The sequence below is a fragment of the Branchiostoma lanceolatum genome, chromosome 18 (genome assembly GCF_035083965.1).
Source record: "Branchiostoma lanceolatum isolate klBraLanc5 chromosome 18, klBraLanc5.hap2, whole genome shotgun sequence".
NCBI classification, from domain to species: domain Eukaryota; kingdom Metazoa; phylum Chordata; class Leptocardii; order Amphioxiformes; family Branchiostomatidae; genus Branchiostoma; species Branchiostoma lanceolatum.
The window spans coordinates 13423826-13441898 of NC_089739.1; the positions used below are offsets into that span (position 1 = coordinate 13423826).

The 18073-nt window shown below is 39.9% G+C and overlaps 1 protein-coding gene and 1 long non-coding RNA gene across 2 annotated transcripts; both read right to left on the bottom strand.

Moving 5' to 3' along the window:
* Positions 1-1961: 1961 nt before the first annotated feature.
* Positions 1962-17406, bottom strand: LOC136423768 (26S proteasome regulatory subunit 6A-B). Its single transcript, XM_066412053.1, has 10 exons — positions 17291-17406; positions 16320-16400; positions 15009-15134; positions 14428-14598; positions 9166-9303; positions 7291-7434; positions 5759-6004; positions 5017-5162; positions 3705-3786; positions 1962-2732 (listed from the first exon to the last, which is right to left on the bottom strand). The coding sequence occupies exons 1-10, from the start codon at positions 17336-17338 to the stop codon at positions 2622-2624; spliced, it is 1293 nt and encodes a 430-aa protein (XP_066268150.1). The 5' UTR covers positions 17339-17406; the 3' UTR covers positions 1962-2621.
* LOC136423771 (uncharacterized) lies at positions 10361-12051 on the bottom strand. Its single transcript, XR_010753791.1, has 2 exons — positions 11173-12051; positions 10361-10910 (listed from the first exon to the last, which is right to left on the bottom strand). It is a non-coding gene; the product is annotated as an uncharacterized lncRNA (long non-coding RNA).
* Positions 17407-18073: the final 667 nt, after the last annotated feature.

The window sequence follows — 18073 nt, forward strand, 5'->3', positions numbered from 1 at the left end:
ACTGTTAAGATACGGAAAAACTTCGTAACAAATAATTCGCTATTTTCATGTTGAATATCTATGAAATAGACACCCTCTCGGTATACGTTCTTTTTTTTTAGCGCAAAAGACTTAAATGGTACAAACATTGGGTAAACTTTTTCATGTTTTCTAAAAAGGAAGATGCAATGTTGGAAAACGAGAATGCTTCATACACTTTGTAGTCAGCAACTTTCGTTCAAATCCCAGCGCTGATACCATGTTTTAAACAACAGTTTGTACTGCATTCAGGCCGTTCAGTGTAATATAACCAGCTGCTGCCGCGCCGCGTGCCTGCTAAGCTGGTGTGTTACGCCGAAGGGCGGTTATACCGACCATTCAGATTTATTTATCCATCTGTTTTATTTTACCTGCAGGGTAGCTACTAGTGCATGAGCACTGCTTTTCATAGAGACCCTGGGTACAAAGATTTGTATGATATTTGTCATTGTGAGTTTTGATATTCATTTTTCCATTGGTAACGCTAATGCAAGCAGCTTGTTAGAGTTCGTCACCACCGTGCCTTGTGTCTTTACATATTAGCACATACAAAATGAAGAACAAAACTAACTCAATTCAGAAAATAAGACAGATTTTCTTGCCTGTTTCACTTGTAATAAAATTAGAACCTCAAATGACGAGAAACAATGCAATGTCCTCTAGTGGCCTGTACACCCAATTTCACTGAGACTATGGTGTGCGTGTGGTGCCATCATTATCTCAACGTGACGGCGTAATCTTTGATCTGACGTTTTTTTCTTAGTCAGACATAATTACAGCCCTTGAGCTTATTTTCTAGACGTCTAGACATGACATGACAAAATTTCATTCTATACCATACGTTTTGCATATAAGACGTGTCTGAAGAATTACGACCAGTTCACCTCTTTCTTGTATCCTTAAGCTTTCCCCAGTAAACTTGTCCATCTTTATGTGTTGATTTATCGTCCTTGCCTTTCTTTGAAAATATGTAAAGAACCTTCAGCCAGCAACAACAATAGGTGAGCAAATCACATGGAGTTTTGCACGTACATAAGGTGGCCTTGAGGTTAGGGTCGTTGACTAGGCTCTACCAGCCTCCGCGGGTCGCTGGGAAAATACTAGAAATTGGTAAAATAGAGTCAATTGTATAAAGGGAGTCGGCTACGGAGAGAGGGTCCAATATTGCAACCCAAACTGCGCCTGCGAATGTAACCCTTCATGGCCAAAGTCCCCTGGCAAATGTTCTCCCTATAGCCGGCGTAGTTAGTCTGGTAGAGACTAGTCGTTGACCCAGAACTTGGAGGTACTGAGTTTGAATCGCTAACAGGTCCCAATGTTGTGCTCTTGGGAAAGGCACTTTACACCTACACTGTATTTCGTCACTGAGCTCAAGTGAGTACCTAGCTTAGGTTAGGGGCGTCCCTCAGGTAGGACCTTAAATGGAGGTCCCGTGTTTGAGGAGAGTCACACTTCAAGCAGGTAAAAGAACCCACCACACTTATCCATAAGAGCAGGGGTCCGATACGAGTGCATCGAGTAAATCTTTCCGGACATGCTGCTTGTACTCTTTGTCTGTAATACTATGTATTTGTATGTACATGTATATATATATACCCGGTAAAAAATAATTGTGTTGGGTTTGTTAACGTGCTTGAGGTGTGGCTCTCCCCAAATACGGGACCTCCATTTAACGTCCTATCCAAGGGACGTCCCTAACCAAAGCTAGGTACTAGTACTCATTTTCACCTGAGTAAAGTGGGGAAAGTCGTGTAAAGTGCCTTTCCCAAGGGCACAACGTCAACAGGACAAATCAGGGCATCCAGGATTCGAACCCGGTATCTCTAGGTTCTGGGGCCAAACACCCTGCCGCTTTGCCACCATGCACGACGCCACGTCAACATCACTACACTAAAACCACAAATATAGTGACAACGAGTCAACGAATGACAAACATGACCACATCAGAGAAAATTTCCCTTCTTTACTGATAGTAATGTATGTAGAATCAAACATTTCGAAGTGACATTCAAATCCTTATGTTTCAAAGATCTCAGAGCCAAAACTTTAGAGACTTCACTGCTAACTTACTTTATGTACAGCATTGGATTTCTGCAAATTTAGTTTTCCCTTGTGATATAATAACCGCTTAGACATTTGTAGCTGACCCAGTTTTCCCCTGTACATTTCAACTGTGACAATAAAGACGTTGGTTATCTTGTGAAAAAAGAAATTATGCTCTCTGTCCCTTAACCTTCTCCCTGCTGCCTAACTCTGTAACCAATGGGGAATAGGGTGCCAAACGGCTACTTCAGTGTGCTAAAGGTTAATCTAGCACATGGTCTTCCAAATATCCTTATATCACAGCTCACAGTTCAAGTAATAAATGTAGGATGGAACTTAGAATGTGGTCTAGAACAAAGGCATATCCCATAAATTTACTAGCCTACAAAAACGGCACTGTTAATTCACCTTGCACATATAATTGTGCAGTGAACAACGTAACAGCATTTTATCAATGGAATTCGCCCATACTTCTCTTGCAACACAAAATTCCAACTTCAGGACAAAATCTGAAACTGGACCTTTGTGTGATGTAAAGATACATACAATATTTTTTATTTCTAGGCATAATAGTTGAGGTTGGCTTTTTTCTTGGCTTGCACCTCGAGTATTCCGTCCATGTAATCTTCATGGACCAGTTCTGTGGCGCCTCTTCGAAGAGCAATCATACCCTGGAATGAAAAAAAGAAATTAATAGGTTTAATTGTCATATTTTCACCACTTAATCTAAATATCACAATTTACCAGCGCAGAAAAGAACAAGATAGTCATGCCTTCAAATACGAGAGTTATCCACCTAGGATTAAGGTGTTAGAAGATTAATATCTTCCTAGAACTATTTCGTAGAGTGATATTTGTTGCCACCATTAGTACAGTATGGACATATTTTCTCAATAGATAGCTTGAGACAATGCTTACAGCTAGATGTACATGTGCAAAGGCTAAGTGTGACAGGTCGTTCAGTGTAATATAACCAGCTGCTGCCGCCCTGCACTTATACCGGCTATACAGATACAGAAAGTAAACATTATGCTCTTGTGTATCCCTTTCATTTTTCTTAAAGGCACCCAGAGCATTTTATGAGACTTGAAAACTGGAAATATTTTAGTTGCTGTTATCTTTATGAAATTGACAATTAATGCCACTGTTTACCACATTTGCGTTCAGATTTCTTATCAAAAGTGCGCAAAAACGGCACAAAAATAATCTAGTGATCTTTTAGTTTCACACGCCTACTGTAAATACTGTAGATACCATAGCCCAGCCCACCTCCGTCTAAAAATTGAAATGCAAGATCAAAATATAAAAATGCAAATATTTGACGGACATGCAGTAACTCTCTCATTGGTCGAACCGCTAATTGTGATGGACAGTTAGGATCAGTCTAGTAGGGCTTGGATTTTCTATCAGTTCACACCACACGAGAACATCGTATCTTTGCTCCTTGAATGTCGATATGTAATGGCATAGTGTTATTGAAACTTACTATTTGTCGAAATGACTAGAAATTCGAGTTTCAAGTTTCAAGCCTCATAAAATGCTCTGGATGCCTTTAAATCTTGCTAACTCTATGATCTGTAAAAATGGAACTATAGCTAAAAGTAAACAAGTATGATGAAATCTAGTTGAAAAAAAGTACTTACTGCCTCGACACACACTGCCTTGAGTTGTGCACCGTTGAAGTCGTCAGTACAGCGAGCCAGCTCCTCAAAGTTCACATCAGGACTGTAAGAGAAAAATAATAACTCAACCCTCCGGAAAGTACAAATGGTCATCGAAACGTCGGCTGTTTTGTTACTCCTTGGTTCTGATTAAACAACTTTGTTCTTAAAGTAGTTACTCAAGCAACTGGATAAGATTTTGAAACAGTCAGACGTTTCAGACAGCATCCGCTGTATTTCGTCAGTGACTAATGATAGAACTGGAAAACCAGAATAGATATGTTAATGAGGTTAAGACAATTTAGGATGTCTTGACGTAGTCTTCAAAAGAAGATTAATTCAAGACAAGGTTTATGCTAATAGTTCAATAAGCTACTGTTGTTTTAGTACAGTAACTAAATTTTGTTCGTCCAGGGGTGGGGGGGTGGTGGGCAGTACATTATCCCAAGTGCCTGAAAGTTCAATGCTTAGACCTCCTTTCCTGTTGAGGGCGGGATTGTACATCCTCTCATATATTGTCTTAACCTCATTAACATATCTATTCAGAATTTTGGTATAAATCTGGTTTTCCAGTTCTATCGTTAGTCACTGACGAAAGACAGCGGATGCTATCTGAAACGTCTGACTGTTTAAAAAAAAAAATTTTTATCCAGATGCTTGAGTAACTATTTTTGCCGTATCTTACTACCTGGATGTCTTAGAACCTTCATCAACGTAACTTTGTTCTTATTTAAATGGAACAAACTTGTCTCCCTTTAAGTTTACCCCTTATTTTTCAGCTTCCATAGAAACTTACTCAAGCACTCCTACAAACTTACTTAAACGTTCAAACCTTGAGACTGAGGATGATGCTTATTTGTTAGCTACATTGTAGTAGAGCGTTTTCAGCCAAGCACACTGGATCACCCCTACTCTTCTCGATAAGTGTGACAGTGTTCTTTTACGTACAGAAGTTGGATGCTTGAGACTTACATTAGACATACAAGGAGCTGCTGGATTTACTGTAAATGCATTTAAGTTCGCATGGTTTTTATTTCGCGCTAGCCTAGGGCGAGAATGGAGTTTTGCGGTGGATTTAAGTTTGCGGCAGCGCTATAGAAACATACTGCTACAGTATTGGATACAAAAATTGTGGTGTTTTTAAGTTTGCGTCGAAACGGTCGCGGCGAAAACCGCGAATATAAAACCACATTTCTGCATTTACAGTATGTCACCATCCAAAATGACAAATGCAATCCCTTACAACATGTCCGAGCTAGGGTTGAACCAAGGATCAAAACTTGTATTTCCTTACCTGACGTTCATCTTACGAGAGTGGATCTGCATAATGCGTGCACGAGCCTCCTCATTGGGCTGGGGGAACTCAATCTTACGGTCCAGACGTCCGGACCGGAGCAGGGCAGGGTCCAAGATGTCTACTCTGTTAGTGGCCGCAATCACCTAAACAAACAACATAAAATAAGATATCAAAACTGGAATTTCCACTGCAAAGAGAGTAGTCAGCCCTCCAGGGCTGTCTCCAGGACAGGGAATTTGCTTGTTGGGACAAAATTTTCAACCCATCCACCCACAAAATAATTGTATGATAAAAATGAATTTTTGTAAACTTAAAATAACAGACTTAACAACGAAAATTAACAACATTGACTTGCAAACAATGAGTGAGACAAAAAAAATCCAAAGCTAGCCACCCAATAACAATGTACACCCAGCATCATGAGTAGGCGTGGAATCTCTGTTCGCGACGAAAGACTAGAAGAAACCAGCTCCCCCCCTCCCCTGTACAAAGTGTTCCTGCTTTTCCATTCTGCGCCCATATCCATTTCGGTAGCTTTTTATCACTACAGCGGGGGGCTAGTCCACTGGTGTGTTTAACTACCATACTCTTTCCCTTATGCTGAGTGCTAAGCAGAGAAAGCAGTATGTACCATTTTTGAAATCTTTGGTATGACCCGGCCGGGGTTCGAACTCACGACCTACCGTATGCAAGACGAACACTCAAGTAGCACATGTACTACAAGAAAAAATGCAGAAACCTTGATGTCCATGGTAGAGCTGAATCCATCCATCTGGTTCAGGAGTTCCAACATTGTACGCTGAACCTCCCTGTCGCCGGCCTTCTCGCTGTCGAACCGCTTCGTTCCGATGGCGTCCAGTTCGTCTATGAAGATGATGGCTGGCCTCTTCTCCTTGGCGAGCGCAAAGGCGTCTCGGACCATCTTAGCTCCGTCCCCAATGAACATTTGAACCAGCTGCGGTCCCGCAAGCTTCAGGAAAGTCGACTAGAATAGGCAACACAACAATATGATGACAAGGCCTTCTTATCTAATCATTCATTATTGAACTTAACTGAAACATTTGACATCGTTCACAATTCCCCCAATGAACATCTAAAAAAGCTGCTGTCCCACAAGCTTCAAGAAAGTCGACTGGAAAATGCAACAGTACAATATTATAATAACAAGCCGCTAGGAGGCCCAACATCGAAAGATTCTAAGTTTTGAAGACCTACCAAATATAAAGACAATCCACCCAAAATTCTAGAGTTATCATGTAGACACTTAACACAACTTTCCCCGCTCCACCCAGGTGTAAAAATGGGTACCTGACTTTGGTTGGTGAGGTGAAAGGCGGTGGAAGGAGAGGGATGGGCTCCCCCTTCCAATACCATTCCCGAGACACGGTCGCTAACAACCCACTGTCCCTACAGCCTCAAAAAGGCCATGGGACTACCTTTACCTTTTACGATTTGTTTACCTTAGTCTGTGCTGCGCTGGCCCTGGCCAGTAGAGTCTTGCCTGTCCCGGGAGGTCCGTACAGAAGTCATTGTAGTTTGTATTGTACAGTACACTATAGTACTGTACAGTATAGTATTGTAGTACAGTAGATATCATATTGTAACCAGTTTAGTGTTTACCTTAGTCTGTGCTGCGCAGGCCCTGGCCAGTAGAGTCTTGCCTGTCCCGGGAGGTCCGTACAGAAGTCATTGTAGTTTCTATTGTACAGTACACTATAGTATTGTACAGTATAGTGCTGTAGTACAGTAGATATCATATTGTAACCAGTTTAGTCTTTACCTTAGTCTGTGCTGCGCAGGCCCTGGCCAGTAGAGTCTTGCCTGTCCCGGGAGGTCCGTAAAGAAGTCATTGTAGTTTGTATTGTACAGTACACTACAGTATTGTACAGTATAGTATTGTAGTACAGTAGATATTATGTAACCAGTTTAGTGTTTACCTTAGTCTGTGTTGCGCAGGCCCTGGCCAGTAGAGTCTTGCCTGTCCCGGGAGGTCCGTACAGAAGTCTTTGTATACGTAGTTTGCATTGTACAGTACACTATAGTACTGTACAGTATTGTAGTACAGTATTGTAGTACAGTAGATATCATATTGTAACCAGTTTAGTGTTTACCTTAGTCTGTGCTGCGCAGGCCCTGGCCAGGAGCGTCTTGCCTGTCCCGGGAGGTCCGTACAGACGTCATTGTAGTTTGTATTGTACAGTACACTATAGTACTGTACAGTATAGTATTGTAGTACAGTAGATATCATATTGTAACCAGTTTAGTGTTTACCTTAGTCTGTGCTGCGCAGGCCCTGGCCAGTAGAGTCTTGCCTGTCCCGGGAGGTCCGTACAGCAGAACGCCTTTCGGAGGCTGGATTCCCAGGTTCACAAACTTGTCCTTATGTGTCATGGGCAAAACCACTGCTTCAACAAGCTGGGGAGGGCAGGAAAAAAACATCAAAACTAGAGTTAAGTATTTGTGCTACATATACTTCAGGCTTGCTGTTACATTTGTAGTTTAGCAATTACGGGGTCTTTTCATAAATATGAATTGGTATTCAATTTTTCTTTTCATATGACTATGAGTTAAATGTGTGATAGTTGTGTGCCGATTTGTTAAAAATAGAAAGAACGCTAGCAACCCCAAAAAGCACCCCTCCCAATGAAATGGTATGGCTACCCTGTGACGTCACAAAATCAAGATGGCGGCCACCACACATGCCAACGGATCCAACAAAGGTTTTGCTACGCAAACCTATGAAGAAACTGACATAGATGTCAAACATATTCTTGTTACTGTCAATGCATTTACTTTCACAGTTGTTTTATTTTGCGAGAGGAGGGTAAAAGGAGTTCTTGTGGTATCTTGAGCTTATGGTTGAAACAATCCTGTATACAATAGTAATAGTGTATTTTGGAAATGCATATTCGCAGTGTTATGAATTTGAGGGAGACAGGTCACTGTGAAAACAAAACCGAAGCAAATATCTGTTATCTGTATATCTTACAGTTGGTCATGTGTCTGTTTAGTGGTAAATATAGAATACAACACGGGGTATTCTGTATCACCCGAGGTACCAGCCCTCCCGCGGGTCGGATCGCCCGACGGCCGTAGGGTGATCCTACCCGCGGGAGGGCTGCGTATTTATGTTATATCCACCCGAGAAAACACACATTTCAATGCGGAATGCGCCAAAAGTTGAGGAAGTTTTGTCGAACAAAATACTGTAACAACATTGATTCCAACCTCCGAATCTGGTATTGGAATTTTCGACAGCGGCGCAACTGGCGTGCTCGAAATGTATTGAATTTCTAAATATTCTATGGAAGCCCGTGTGATACAACTTAGTGTGACACGGAAAATTATCACACGGTCAGGAAAACCCATATCGAACGTTTTCATGGCCCAGGTATGACATAAATTGTCATATCTATGTCATATTCTAATCTCAAAACTACTTTTAACAAGACTTCTTAGTTCTCACTGTTGTTAAAACTATCATCTCTGTCACAGGACTTACCTATTTTTAGTCTAAGAAAATGGTGTCCACTAGTGTTTAAGTTTGTTTAGGTACAGGTACACTTCAAGGAGTCCTAAAGTCCAGAGGGGGGAGTTATTTTCCAATAGATGATAATTTTAGGAAGTAAAAATGAACTCACTAGTCCAATGCGCATCGAAAAGCATTCAGTATTCTAGCAAATTCCCCAGATGTCCCTCTATTTTCTGATTAAATTAAACAATCTCAGCCTATGGCTTATTACAATGCCTGACAAAGTTAGATTACAAAAAGAATGTCAAAAAGTTAAGAAAAACTCGTCTTGCTTTGTGTTCTTTTATATCTTATTAACAATTGGCCTTCTTATATTGTGCTTAACCCCCCCCCCCCCCCCCCCCCCCATCTATGCCAAAAATACTCACCATCAAAGATGTATGTTTACACATAGGGAATACATGGGTAGGGTACCTTGTGTAATTCACCATAAGCAAAATTCTGTAAAAAGTCGGCTGATTATGTATTCATTGATACATAATCTAGTGGAAAATAACACCGCCTTCTGGAGTTTAGGACTCCTTTAATGCGCAGCTCTGGACCTGTATTCTAACAATTTTACAGGTACTGGAACAGGTACAGGGAAGTCGTTGTGTGTTAGCAGCGCCCCCTACCTCCTGGATCTGTTTGTCCAGCCCGCCGATGTCGCTGTACTGTTCCGTCGGTCTCTCGTCCACTTCCATCGCTTTCACGCGGGAATCGTACTCCACGGGTAGCTTCTCCAGGATCAGATATGAGTCTTTGTTCACTCCCTGGAGAGAAGAGTGTTATTGTTAATTTCACATCATTCTTAGCTTGGAAACTGAAAGGTTCATGGTTCTAATCCCATCCTATATGTGCTAGAATCATACTCCACTGGGAGCTTCTCCAGAATCAGGTACGAGTCTTTGTTTACTCCCTGGAAAGAGAGAAAGTTATTGCTGATTTCTAGTAAATTCTACATGGTTTATAGCTTAGAAACTGAAAGGTTTAGGGTTCTAATCCCATCCTATATGTGCTAGAATCATACTCCACTGGGAGCTTCTCCAGAATCAGGTACGAGTCTTTGTTTAGGTATTCCAACCAAAATTTCAGAGACACAGTACAATGCAGATTTTTACTGTTTCTGAAAGAGCTGATCAAGAGAAGTAAAATACTTTTTAAATGAAGCAAATATCTTGAACGGTTGCTGAGATATGGGTCCTTGAAGTTGCCAAAATCTGTCCTCACAAACGGCCGGCCGCGCAATTTACATGAAAATGAACAAAAATGCCTTTTTTGAGGGGTGATAAAAAGGTAAGTAAAGGCTGAAAAGCGTATTCTATCTTATAGACTTGTAATATGGACTACTTAGAATCACTCCATAAGGTCTCAAACTTTGATATCATTTTATTATGTCTTTTTTCACAGGGTCAAAGTATGCTTCTCACACCAAATTACTCAGGTGGCAGCGTGACCTTTGACCCCTGGAGAAGGAAAAATCCTCCAAAGTTCACACAACTGTATCATTTCACAGGAGCAACCCTGTCTTCCAATATTTCACACACAACAACACCCACTTGTGTTCTTTAAACAAGAACAATCATCTTACCTGTACTTATTCTAAAAAATGATTAAATTAAGGGGAAACAATTCACATTTTTGGTTGCAGCCTATGGTGTTTTGCCAGTATACATCAGTATTACAGTAACTGTGCCAGGCACCGGGTGCATATGATACTTCAAATACTTTTGCAATGTACTATTACTATTACTAGAAAATGTTACATCAACAGAATGTCAGCTATGTTAACTGCCTTAATAACAAGGTCAACTCAGTCAAAGTCAAAGGTAAGATTGCGTACATATGTCACATTATTTGATGAGTCATGATGTTACAATACATTAACAGCACAACTTTACACTTTCACAATACATTACATGTTTTTACTATCTTCTTTGGCTCTTTTTAACTATCAAGAGATAAAATATTACTACGGGTAAACAATGTAAACACTGCATTTATGACACGATCAAACATTCAAGGTCAAAGGCTGTCTTCAGTAAACACAACGTACACAGATTTCTTGGATGTACATGCACATAGTTTTACTTGATTTATCTAATCATCAGTTGATACAATGTACACAACCTTTTATAAAAACAAGCTTACTTTTAACCCTTTTCTATGATAGCAACTGTCGTTACTATTTATTCTTACAAACGTAATACTCAGTCAGTTAGTGGAACTGGCTGCATAACTTGTCAACTTTCAGTTTGTCCTCCACCATCCAATATCTCCCTCCACTTATTGGCGTGACATCTACATTCTTCAAGACAAACTTCTTCTCCACTGGTCTTATATCAGCGACATCTGGGAGTTGCCAGTTGGTACATTCCTCCTGAAAAATACATTCTTTTGCTTTTAGTAAATATGACTGTGTCTAACATGGAGATTATGTTAGTCCATCTGCGTCAATGACGATCTATCCTAGTACAATGTACCACACCATCGTTCCACTGATTTGTATCACATATTTGTTTCTCAACTTATGACAGTCAAGTAAATGTGATTGTGAAGAAAGAATCAGACTGCATGTGACTGAACTCTGTAAGATACATCTAGAAAATCTGGAGTTAAGATTTGAACAAACAGATAAATACCTGCAACTGGATGAAAGAAGGTAAGTGTCACTGTTTCAACACCCTCTTCTACCACTGATCCTGGGTACCAGATTAGCTTGTCGCGGAGGTCGCTGTACCACACTGCGACAAACTCACCTGGTCAGTAGGACACTGGCTCTTGATAGTACTCGAGACAAGAATATAATATTTCAGGTAAGTACAGCAGTTTTATGATTTTTGCTACTCTACCTAGACCAGCAAAGTCAAGCAAAACACCCCATGGCACAAAAAGCACTGAAACAATTAAAGTTTAATTTCTGAACTTGCTTGTGCACAGTTGCCTTTGCTTTTGTTCCAAGCTCTGGGAATTGCTTTCTGTGCCATGCTGTAAAGTGATCCCAGGTGTACTTGTCACTTTTGTCTATCAGCGATACTACCTCTAAAACACCTGCAACTGTGTCAGATGGGAACTTCCTGCCAGGTGAGTCCAACAGACTCTCCAGTGTTTTACCTGACAAGGAAAATACGAACGGTTTTATCAATAACTAATCTGCATACTGGCAATTATAATCTTTTTTGTTATCGATGGTCATGAAAGTTACTTTGAACTTAATTATTCAATAACAACTTCCTAAATACCGTTGTAAGTTAAATGTAGCTTTCCTGTGATCACATCCAACCAGAAACCAATTAGTGGCTTAGCGACTGAAAATTATTTCTCGTTGCCCCTTTTTATTTACTCTCGTCAATAAACAATTTCATAAACATTTTGAAAAAATTGGGCATAGGTTCGACGCTATGACCCCTAACCGGGGGCCAACGGTGCCATCAAGTTCAACATATGAAAAAATACCCAAGGTATTTTCCACTTGGAACTTGAGGCAAGGAACATTTTTTTCCTAAAAAACAAGACTTAAATACTGTAAAGAAATGTTCATGCAAAGTCGACAAATGATAAAAATTCACAATGTTATTGTATTTTCCACTTGGAACTTAAGGCAAGTAACATTCTTCATCAAAAAAATTCTTACAGAAAGTTGAATTCTGTGAGACTTTTCAGAGATAATACTGCAATGGAATTTTTCGAAAAATTGGGCATAGGTTCGACGCTATGACCCCTAACCGGGGGCCAGCGGTGCCATCAAGTTCGACAAATGAAAAAAATACACAAGGTATTTCCCACTTGGAACCTGAGGCAAGTAATATTCTTTCATAGAAAAAAAAATACAGAACCTTAAGATACTGATATGGAATTTACAAAAAAAATTGGGCATAGGTTTCACACTAAGTTATAACCTTCAAGTTCAACAATCAAGAAACACAATGTATTTTAACTTGTGGCAAGTAACACTCTTTCATTAATAAAAATGCTATGACCACTAGAAAAAATGCTAAAATACAGTCAAGCATTTCAATCAGCTGCAAGACAATGTATGCACTCTCTTATCTATTTATTAACTTCTTGTATGAAAGTTGCAAAAAAAATACCATTCAAACTGTATGTCAGCACACCAAAATGCACAAAATTCTAGTTTACCTTGAAATTCCGGCTCCACGGTGTAGAAAACAATTCATTTGTGCCGCTCTATGGGCAAACTGCGCTCTAGCAGACGACGCGCAAGCTTGATTTTCGCGCGCTGGCGCGACGCGCGCGAAACGTAAACAAACCCTTTGTTTGCCTCAGTAAAATGGAGCTCGCGATTCGCGGACGTTCATTCAAGGGAGAAACCGATTACATCATCAGAAAGCTCTGTTTTCTGCCGTTATTTTGACACCGGTGACAACTATGAACGGCTTAAATTTTACGTTCGTTTTAGAAAATGAAAATTTCAAAAAATTTTGAATCGCCGTTTCTACCCCGAATTTTCATGGTGTGTACTTGTCACCGGTATCATTTTAAAGCTCGTAATCTGCTCTTGAATATGATGCTAGTTTTACTCTACTGGTGCTGAGGACGGCAACGCGCAGGCGCCGTAAAGACGGGAGTTCCCCCGGGCGCTGCAGGCAAAATGGAGCCCGCGTTCGGCGAGGCGCGCGCCCGGGTCACTCCGAGCCGTTTTCATCGGCCAATTTCTGGAGTTTTCGGGATCGTAGAACCCCAAGACCGGCATTTCTGGAGAGACAAGTTTATATGCTTCATTTTCATGTACAACACGGCTATTTTAGGGGAATTATCTTTGCGCCGCGAACATGGAAAGATGGTAACAAATTTCACTGTCGCCATGCGGTAGAACATTTTCGCTGTAGCGTTGGAATACCTACTTTGTTTACTCCCTGGAAAGAGAGAAAGTTATTGCTGATTTCTAGTAAATTCTACATGGTTTATAGCTTAGAAACTGAAAGGTTTAGGGTTCTAATCCCATCCTATATGTGCTAGAATCATACTCTATGGGAAGCTTCTCCAGGATCAGGTATGAGTCTTTGTTTACTCCCTGGAAAGAGAGAAAGTTAGTGCTGATTTCTAGTAAATTCTACATGGTTTATAGCTTGGAAACTGAAAGGTTTAGGGTTCTAATCTCACCCATCCTATATATGCTAGAATCGTAATCCAAGGAAGAGTCTCTCTGAAAAGAAGAGTTTGTACATTTTGTCATGGTTTATAGCTTGGAAACTGAAGGGTTTGGGGTTCTATTCCAATCCTTTAAGTGCTAGAATCATACTCCATGGGAAGTTTCTCAAGAATCTTTCTTGACAAGCTGCTAGAGAAGAGAGTTATTGTACACTTTGTCATGGTAAGAGGGTTCAATGCTTGGAAACTGATGACAGGTCATACGTAGGTCTGTCTGCTTGAATTTTTAACCCTAACAATACTACCTTTCCATGTAATGCCATGTGAACGTAAATATCTAGATTTTTAACCCTAACAATGCTTCCTTCGCATGAAATGCCAAGTGAACATAAATATCTAGATTTTTTAACCTTACAATGCTTGCTTTGCATGAAATGCCAAGTGAACGTAAATATCTAGATTTTTTAACCCTAAGAATGCTTCCTTTGCATGAAATGCCAAGTGAATGTAAATATCTAGATTTTTAACCCCAACAATGCTTCCTTTGCATGAAATGCCAAGTGAACGAGAATATCTAGATTTTTTAACCCTAACAATGCTTCCTTCGCATGAAATGCCAAGTGAACATAAATATCTAGATTTTTTAACCTAACAATGCTTGCTTTGCATGAAATGCCAAGTGAACGAGAATATCTAGATTTTTTAACCCTAACAATGCTTCCTTTGCATAAAATGCCAAGTGAACATAAATGTCTAGATTTTTAACCCTAAGAATGTGTCCTTACCACCAGATCTGCAGGGTTAAGGTTTTCCACGTCGACCAATCCGATGACAGGTAGGAAGTAAGTCTGTCTGGTGGAGGTTTTGATGACGGCTGCCTTCCCTTTCCTGGTGGAATCCAGATCCACGTTGGCTCCGTCTTCCTCGGCCTGATCCTGGGGATCCACGTCCAGGATCTAGGGATCCAGATCCAGATCACAGAATTAACATGACATCAGAAATTAGGGAGAGCTTTTGTTACTTTCTTATGTGTGCCTATGTGTATGTGTGTGTGTGTGTATGTGTAGGTGTGTGACCAAACACAGTTGAAAATTTTCTTGAGTTAAAAAGAAGACTTTTCTCTTTCTCCCCAAAATAGGAATAGACCGATCTTGACTGCCATTACAATTAGCATTTCAACCAACGATAGCATGGCAATTATAGCGATTTGACCAATGAGAGAGTGGCTTTTTATCTGGCAAATAGTTATTATTTTGCATTTTCATTTCGCATTTCTAACATGTACGTTTTGATAGAGGTGGATGTATTCGTCTCAAGGAAAGACTCACTATTCAGAGTCTTGTTTTAAGTGACCGACGGTACCTACCTCTATAACATTGGAGACCAGGTAAGGCAGTGTCTTGTTGACCTTGATCTTCTCTGTGTTCTCTTTGATTTTCTCCCTCTGTGCCTGAAGCTCGTGTGAGATCCGCATTGTCTCACTCTTCATGATCTGTGGGCAGAAAATAGGTGCAAAAGGTTTCCTTGCTGTTTCAGTAGCAGCTAGAGCTCTGTACCTAAACAAATTTTAGGTACAGGTACGTACATGGGTTTAGGTACCTGAGCCTGTACCTGTAAAGTACTTGTTCAGAAAATGGTAGTTTTTAAATAAGGACAAAAGCATGTTTGAACTGGTAACAACATAATATCTAATTGTGCTAGGCATTATATTTATGAAAACACAGATGAAAATTTGACTCCAGCCTTGCAAATGTGTTCTATGTGCTGGAGTATAGTATAGATGTGGCTTTAGTGCACTGCCACGGTAATTTCATAGTACGGCAAAAATATAGTTACTCAAGCAACTGGATAAAATTTTGAAAATTCTAAATTTTTTCCAGTTGCTTGAGTAACTATTTTTGGCGTATCTTACTACCTGGATGTCTAACCTTCATCAACGTAATTTCATAGTAATTTTATCTGTCAAAGTGACCATCCCCTGAGTCAGACTTGACCTGATTAGTACCGGTCCAGTACCACTGTCCACCAGGGTTCAGGTATTTTGGACCTGTACCTAATTGATTGCACCGGTACCAGTACACAGCTCTAAAATTGTCTTAAACCCCTTCTCATCTATAGGGGGGAAATCAACACTATCTGATAGTGAATATCCCCCATTTGATCACTCTGTTTGCTCGCCCAATTTGATTTTATTCTAGAAAAACCCTGATGTACTAACTTCACACTGGAGTACCGGCAAAGCAGTGTAGCTTAACATTATTTGTAGAAAGATAAGATTTTGAAACAGTCAGACGTTTCAGATACTGATAGCATCAACTATCTTTCGTCAGACTAAGGACAGATCTGGAAGAACTAGGTTTTTATACCAAAACTCTAGATCTGAATAGATACGTTAATGAAGTGAAGACAATTTCAGATGGATCAGGGATTAGTCACTGACGAAAGACAGTGGATGCTGTCTGAAACGTCTGACTGTTTCAAAATTTTATCCAGTTGCTTGAGTAACTATTTTTGGCGTATCTTATTACCTGGATGTCTAACCTTCATCAACGTATTATCTGTAGAACATTTTCTTTCAATTCAACAACATTTTCTTTCAGTTCAACAGTACCAGTTCAACAGTACCAGTTTAACATTTCAGCAAATGAATGAATAATAAAAGCTGCTCTGTACACACCTTTATCTCATTGTCCAGCAGCCGAGTTCTGCTGATGATCTCATCTGTGGACATTCGCATCACTTCTTCTCCCAGCGCCTCCTAGAGGTAGGGAGAAAAATTACAGTTCAGTACAAATAGATATGAATATATTCTGCATACAGTTTGATCATGTGCATTTTGAACCTAGGATTCTAAGAATGATAAAATGGTATAATCACAACACAAAGGCCATAAAATGATTGAGTTTTGTTGAAGAAATGACATGGAATGTTTGTATAAAGGGAGATATGAAACCCATCAAAATCTTGTCTTTTTGAAATTTGAAAACTTTGTTGGCAAGACCCTTTGCGAAAATGTTATGTTTAGTAAAATTTGCACAAAAAATAAATGAATTGTGGAACCAAGGAGTTTAAAAATTGGTGGAATAAAACATAATTTGCTGCATAATGGTGTAGCTTAGCCTGTTCAGATACAATAAAAAAAATTAAAAAAAAACTGCTTAACGTAGTCATTTGTACTCTGCGGAATAGAATATCCAACCCATTGAAATGATTCTGCTTTTGCAAATTTCTTTTCTTTTTGACAAAAGTGCCCCCCTCCCCCATCGTTCCAACAAAAACATGCGTGTTCATGGTTCACCAAGTCATCTGATACCCTAATCATTATCAATAATATACCTTATTTCGTACTCAATGATAAGACCATGGACAATTCACATAAAGAGAAATATTGTGGCATGTTAACAAGAAAAGTCGTATCAGCGACAATGTCTTCAAAAGTAGGAAAAACATAATTCTTTTTTCATGGCCCTTTCTGAATGGGCTATGACCACGAGTGCGTCAAAATCGGTAACTTTGACCGATGATTTCTTCATCATTTTCCACCGTTTATCCCAAACGATTACCTTACAGCTCTTACTTATACCTTAAGGAATACTCTGGATAATCATATAGAAGCAATTTTGTAAGAATTAAGCAGTTTTTCCTCACATCTCCGTCGTCCCAGATCGCCTTGTCATCCAACGAAGAGGCCGCCATCTTGCTTGTTTGACGTCACGTGACCAAACCATTTGCACGCTGCACGAGCGCCGCCTCGCGACTGCTGTTCAAACTGCTGTGATAAATTTGTGTTGGACAACTCACGAGCGCCGCTTTGCGATTTTAATCCAATGTGCATGTTGCAAGGTTTGCAGGTGCTTATCGGAAGCAGGTGATTCATTGCCTTCCATATGGTACTGCTGCGATAGAAATTGCGTAAGCCAAACGTAATGCGTCACGTTTTCTTTTCTTCCTGCATCCAACGAACGTGACATTTTCACGAGTAATCTTATTATATTGTAACGTTACTTCAAAACCTGTGACATTAATTTTTCGCACGCTTATCATTGTAAAACGTGAGACCAAGGAAACTTGAGTATGAGTAACATAAAACAAACAAACACTTCAAAATGTTCACATTAATCACAATGTATTCCTCCCTTATCTATTCATGACATATCTAACGTTACGTTTCATAACTTGTTCTGATCATGACATCGATATTAAATGAAACAAATCAATTTTTCAGATATACTCATATTTTCAGTTGATTGAAAAATATAAATGACCATTAATTTCAATCGTTTTCTTTTCAATGTTTGTTCAACTTCGAATTTTACCTTCCTTAAAACACATACAAGCTCATACAACATCACAAGCGATGCCAGCCTAGCCCTTTACCGTATAGAATATCGATCCATATATGGCTGGAAGCGGAACATCCGCGACTTGGCG

What these genes read in the sequence shown, in the direction of transcription:
- LOC136423768 (XM_066412053.1), bottom strand. Translation starts at nt 17,338, where the DNA reads ATGGCGGCCTCTTCGTTGGATGACAAGGCGATCTGGGACGACGGAGAT. An exon ending in CGATCTGGGACGACGGAGAT is followed by an intron (nt 16,401 to 17,290) that starts GTGAGGAAAAAC and finishes CCCTACCTCTAG; the next exon opens with GAGGCGCTGGGAGAAGAAGT. An exon ending in TTAACCCTGCAGATCTGGTG is followed by an intron (nt 9,304 to 14,427) that starts GTAAGGACACAT and finishes TCTTCTCTCCAG; the next exon opens with GGAGTGAACAAAGACTCATA.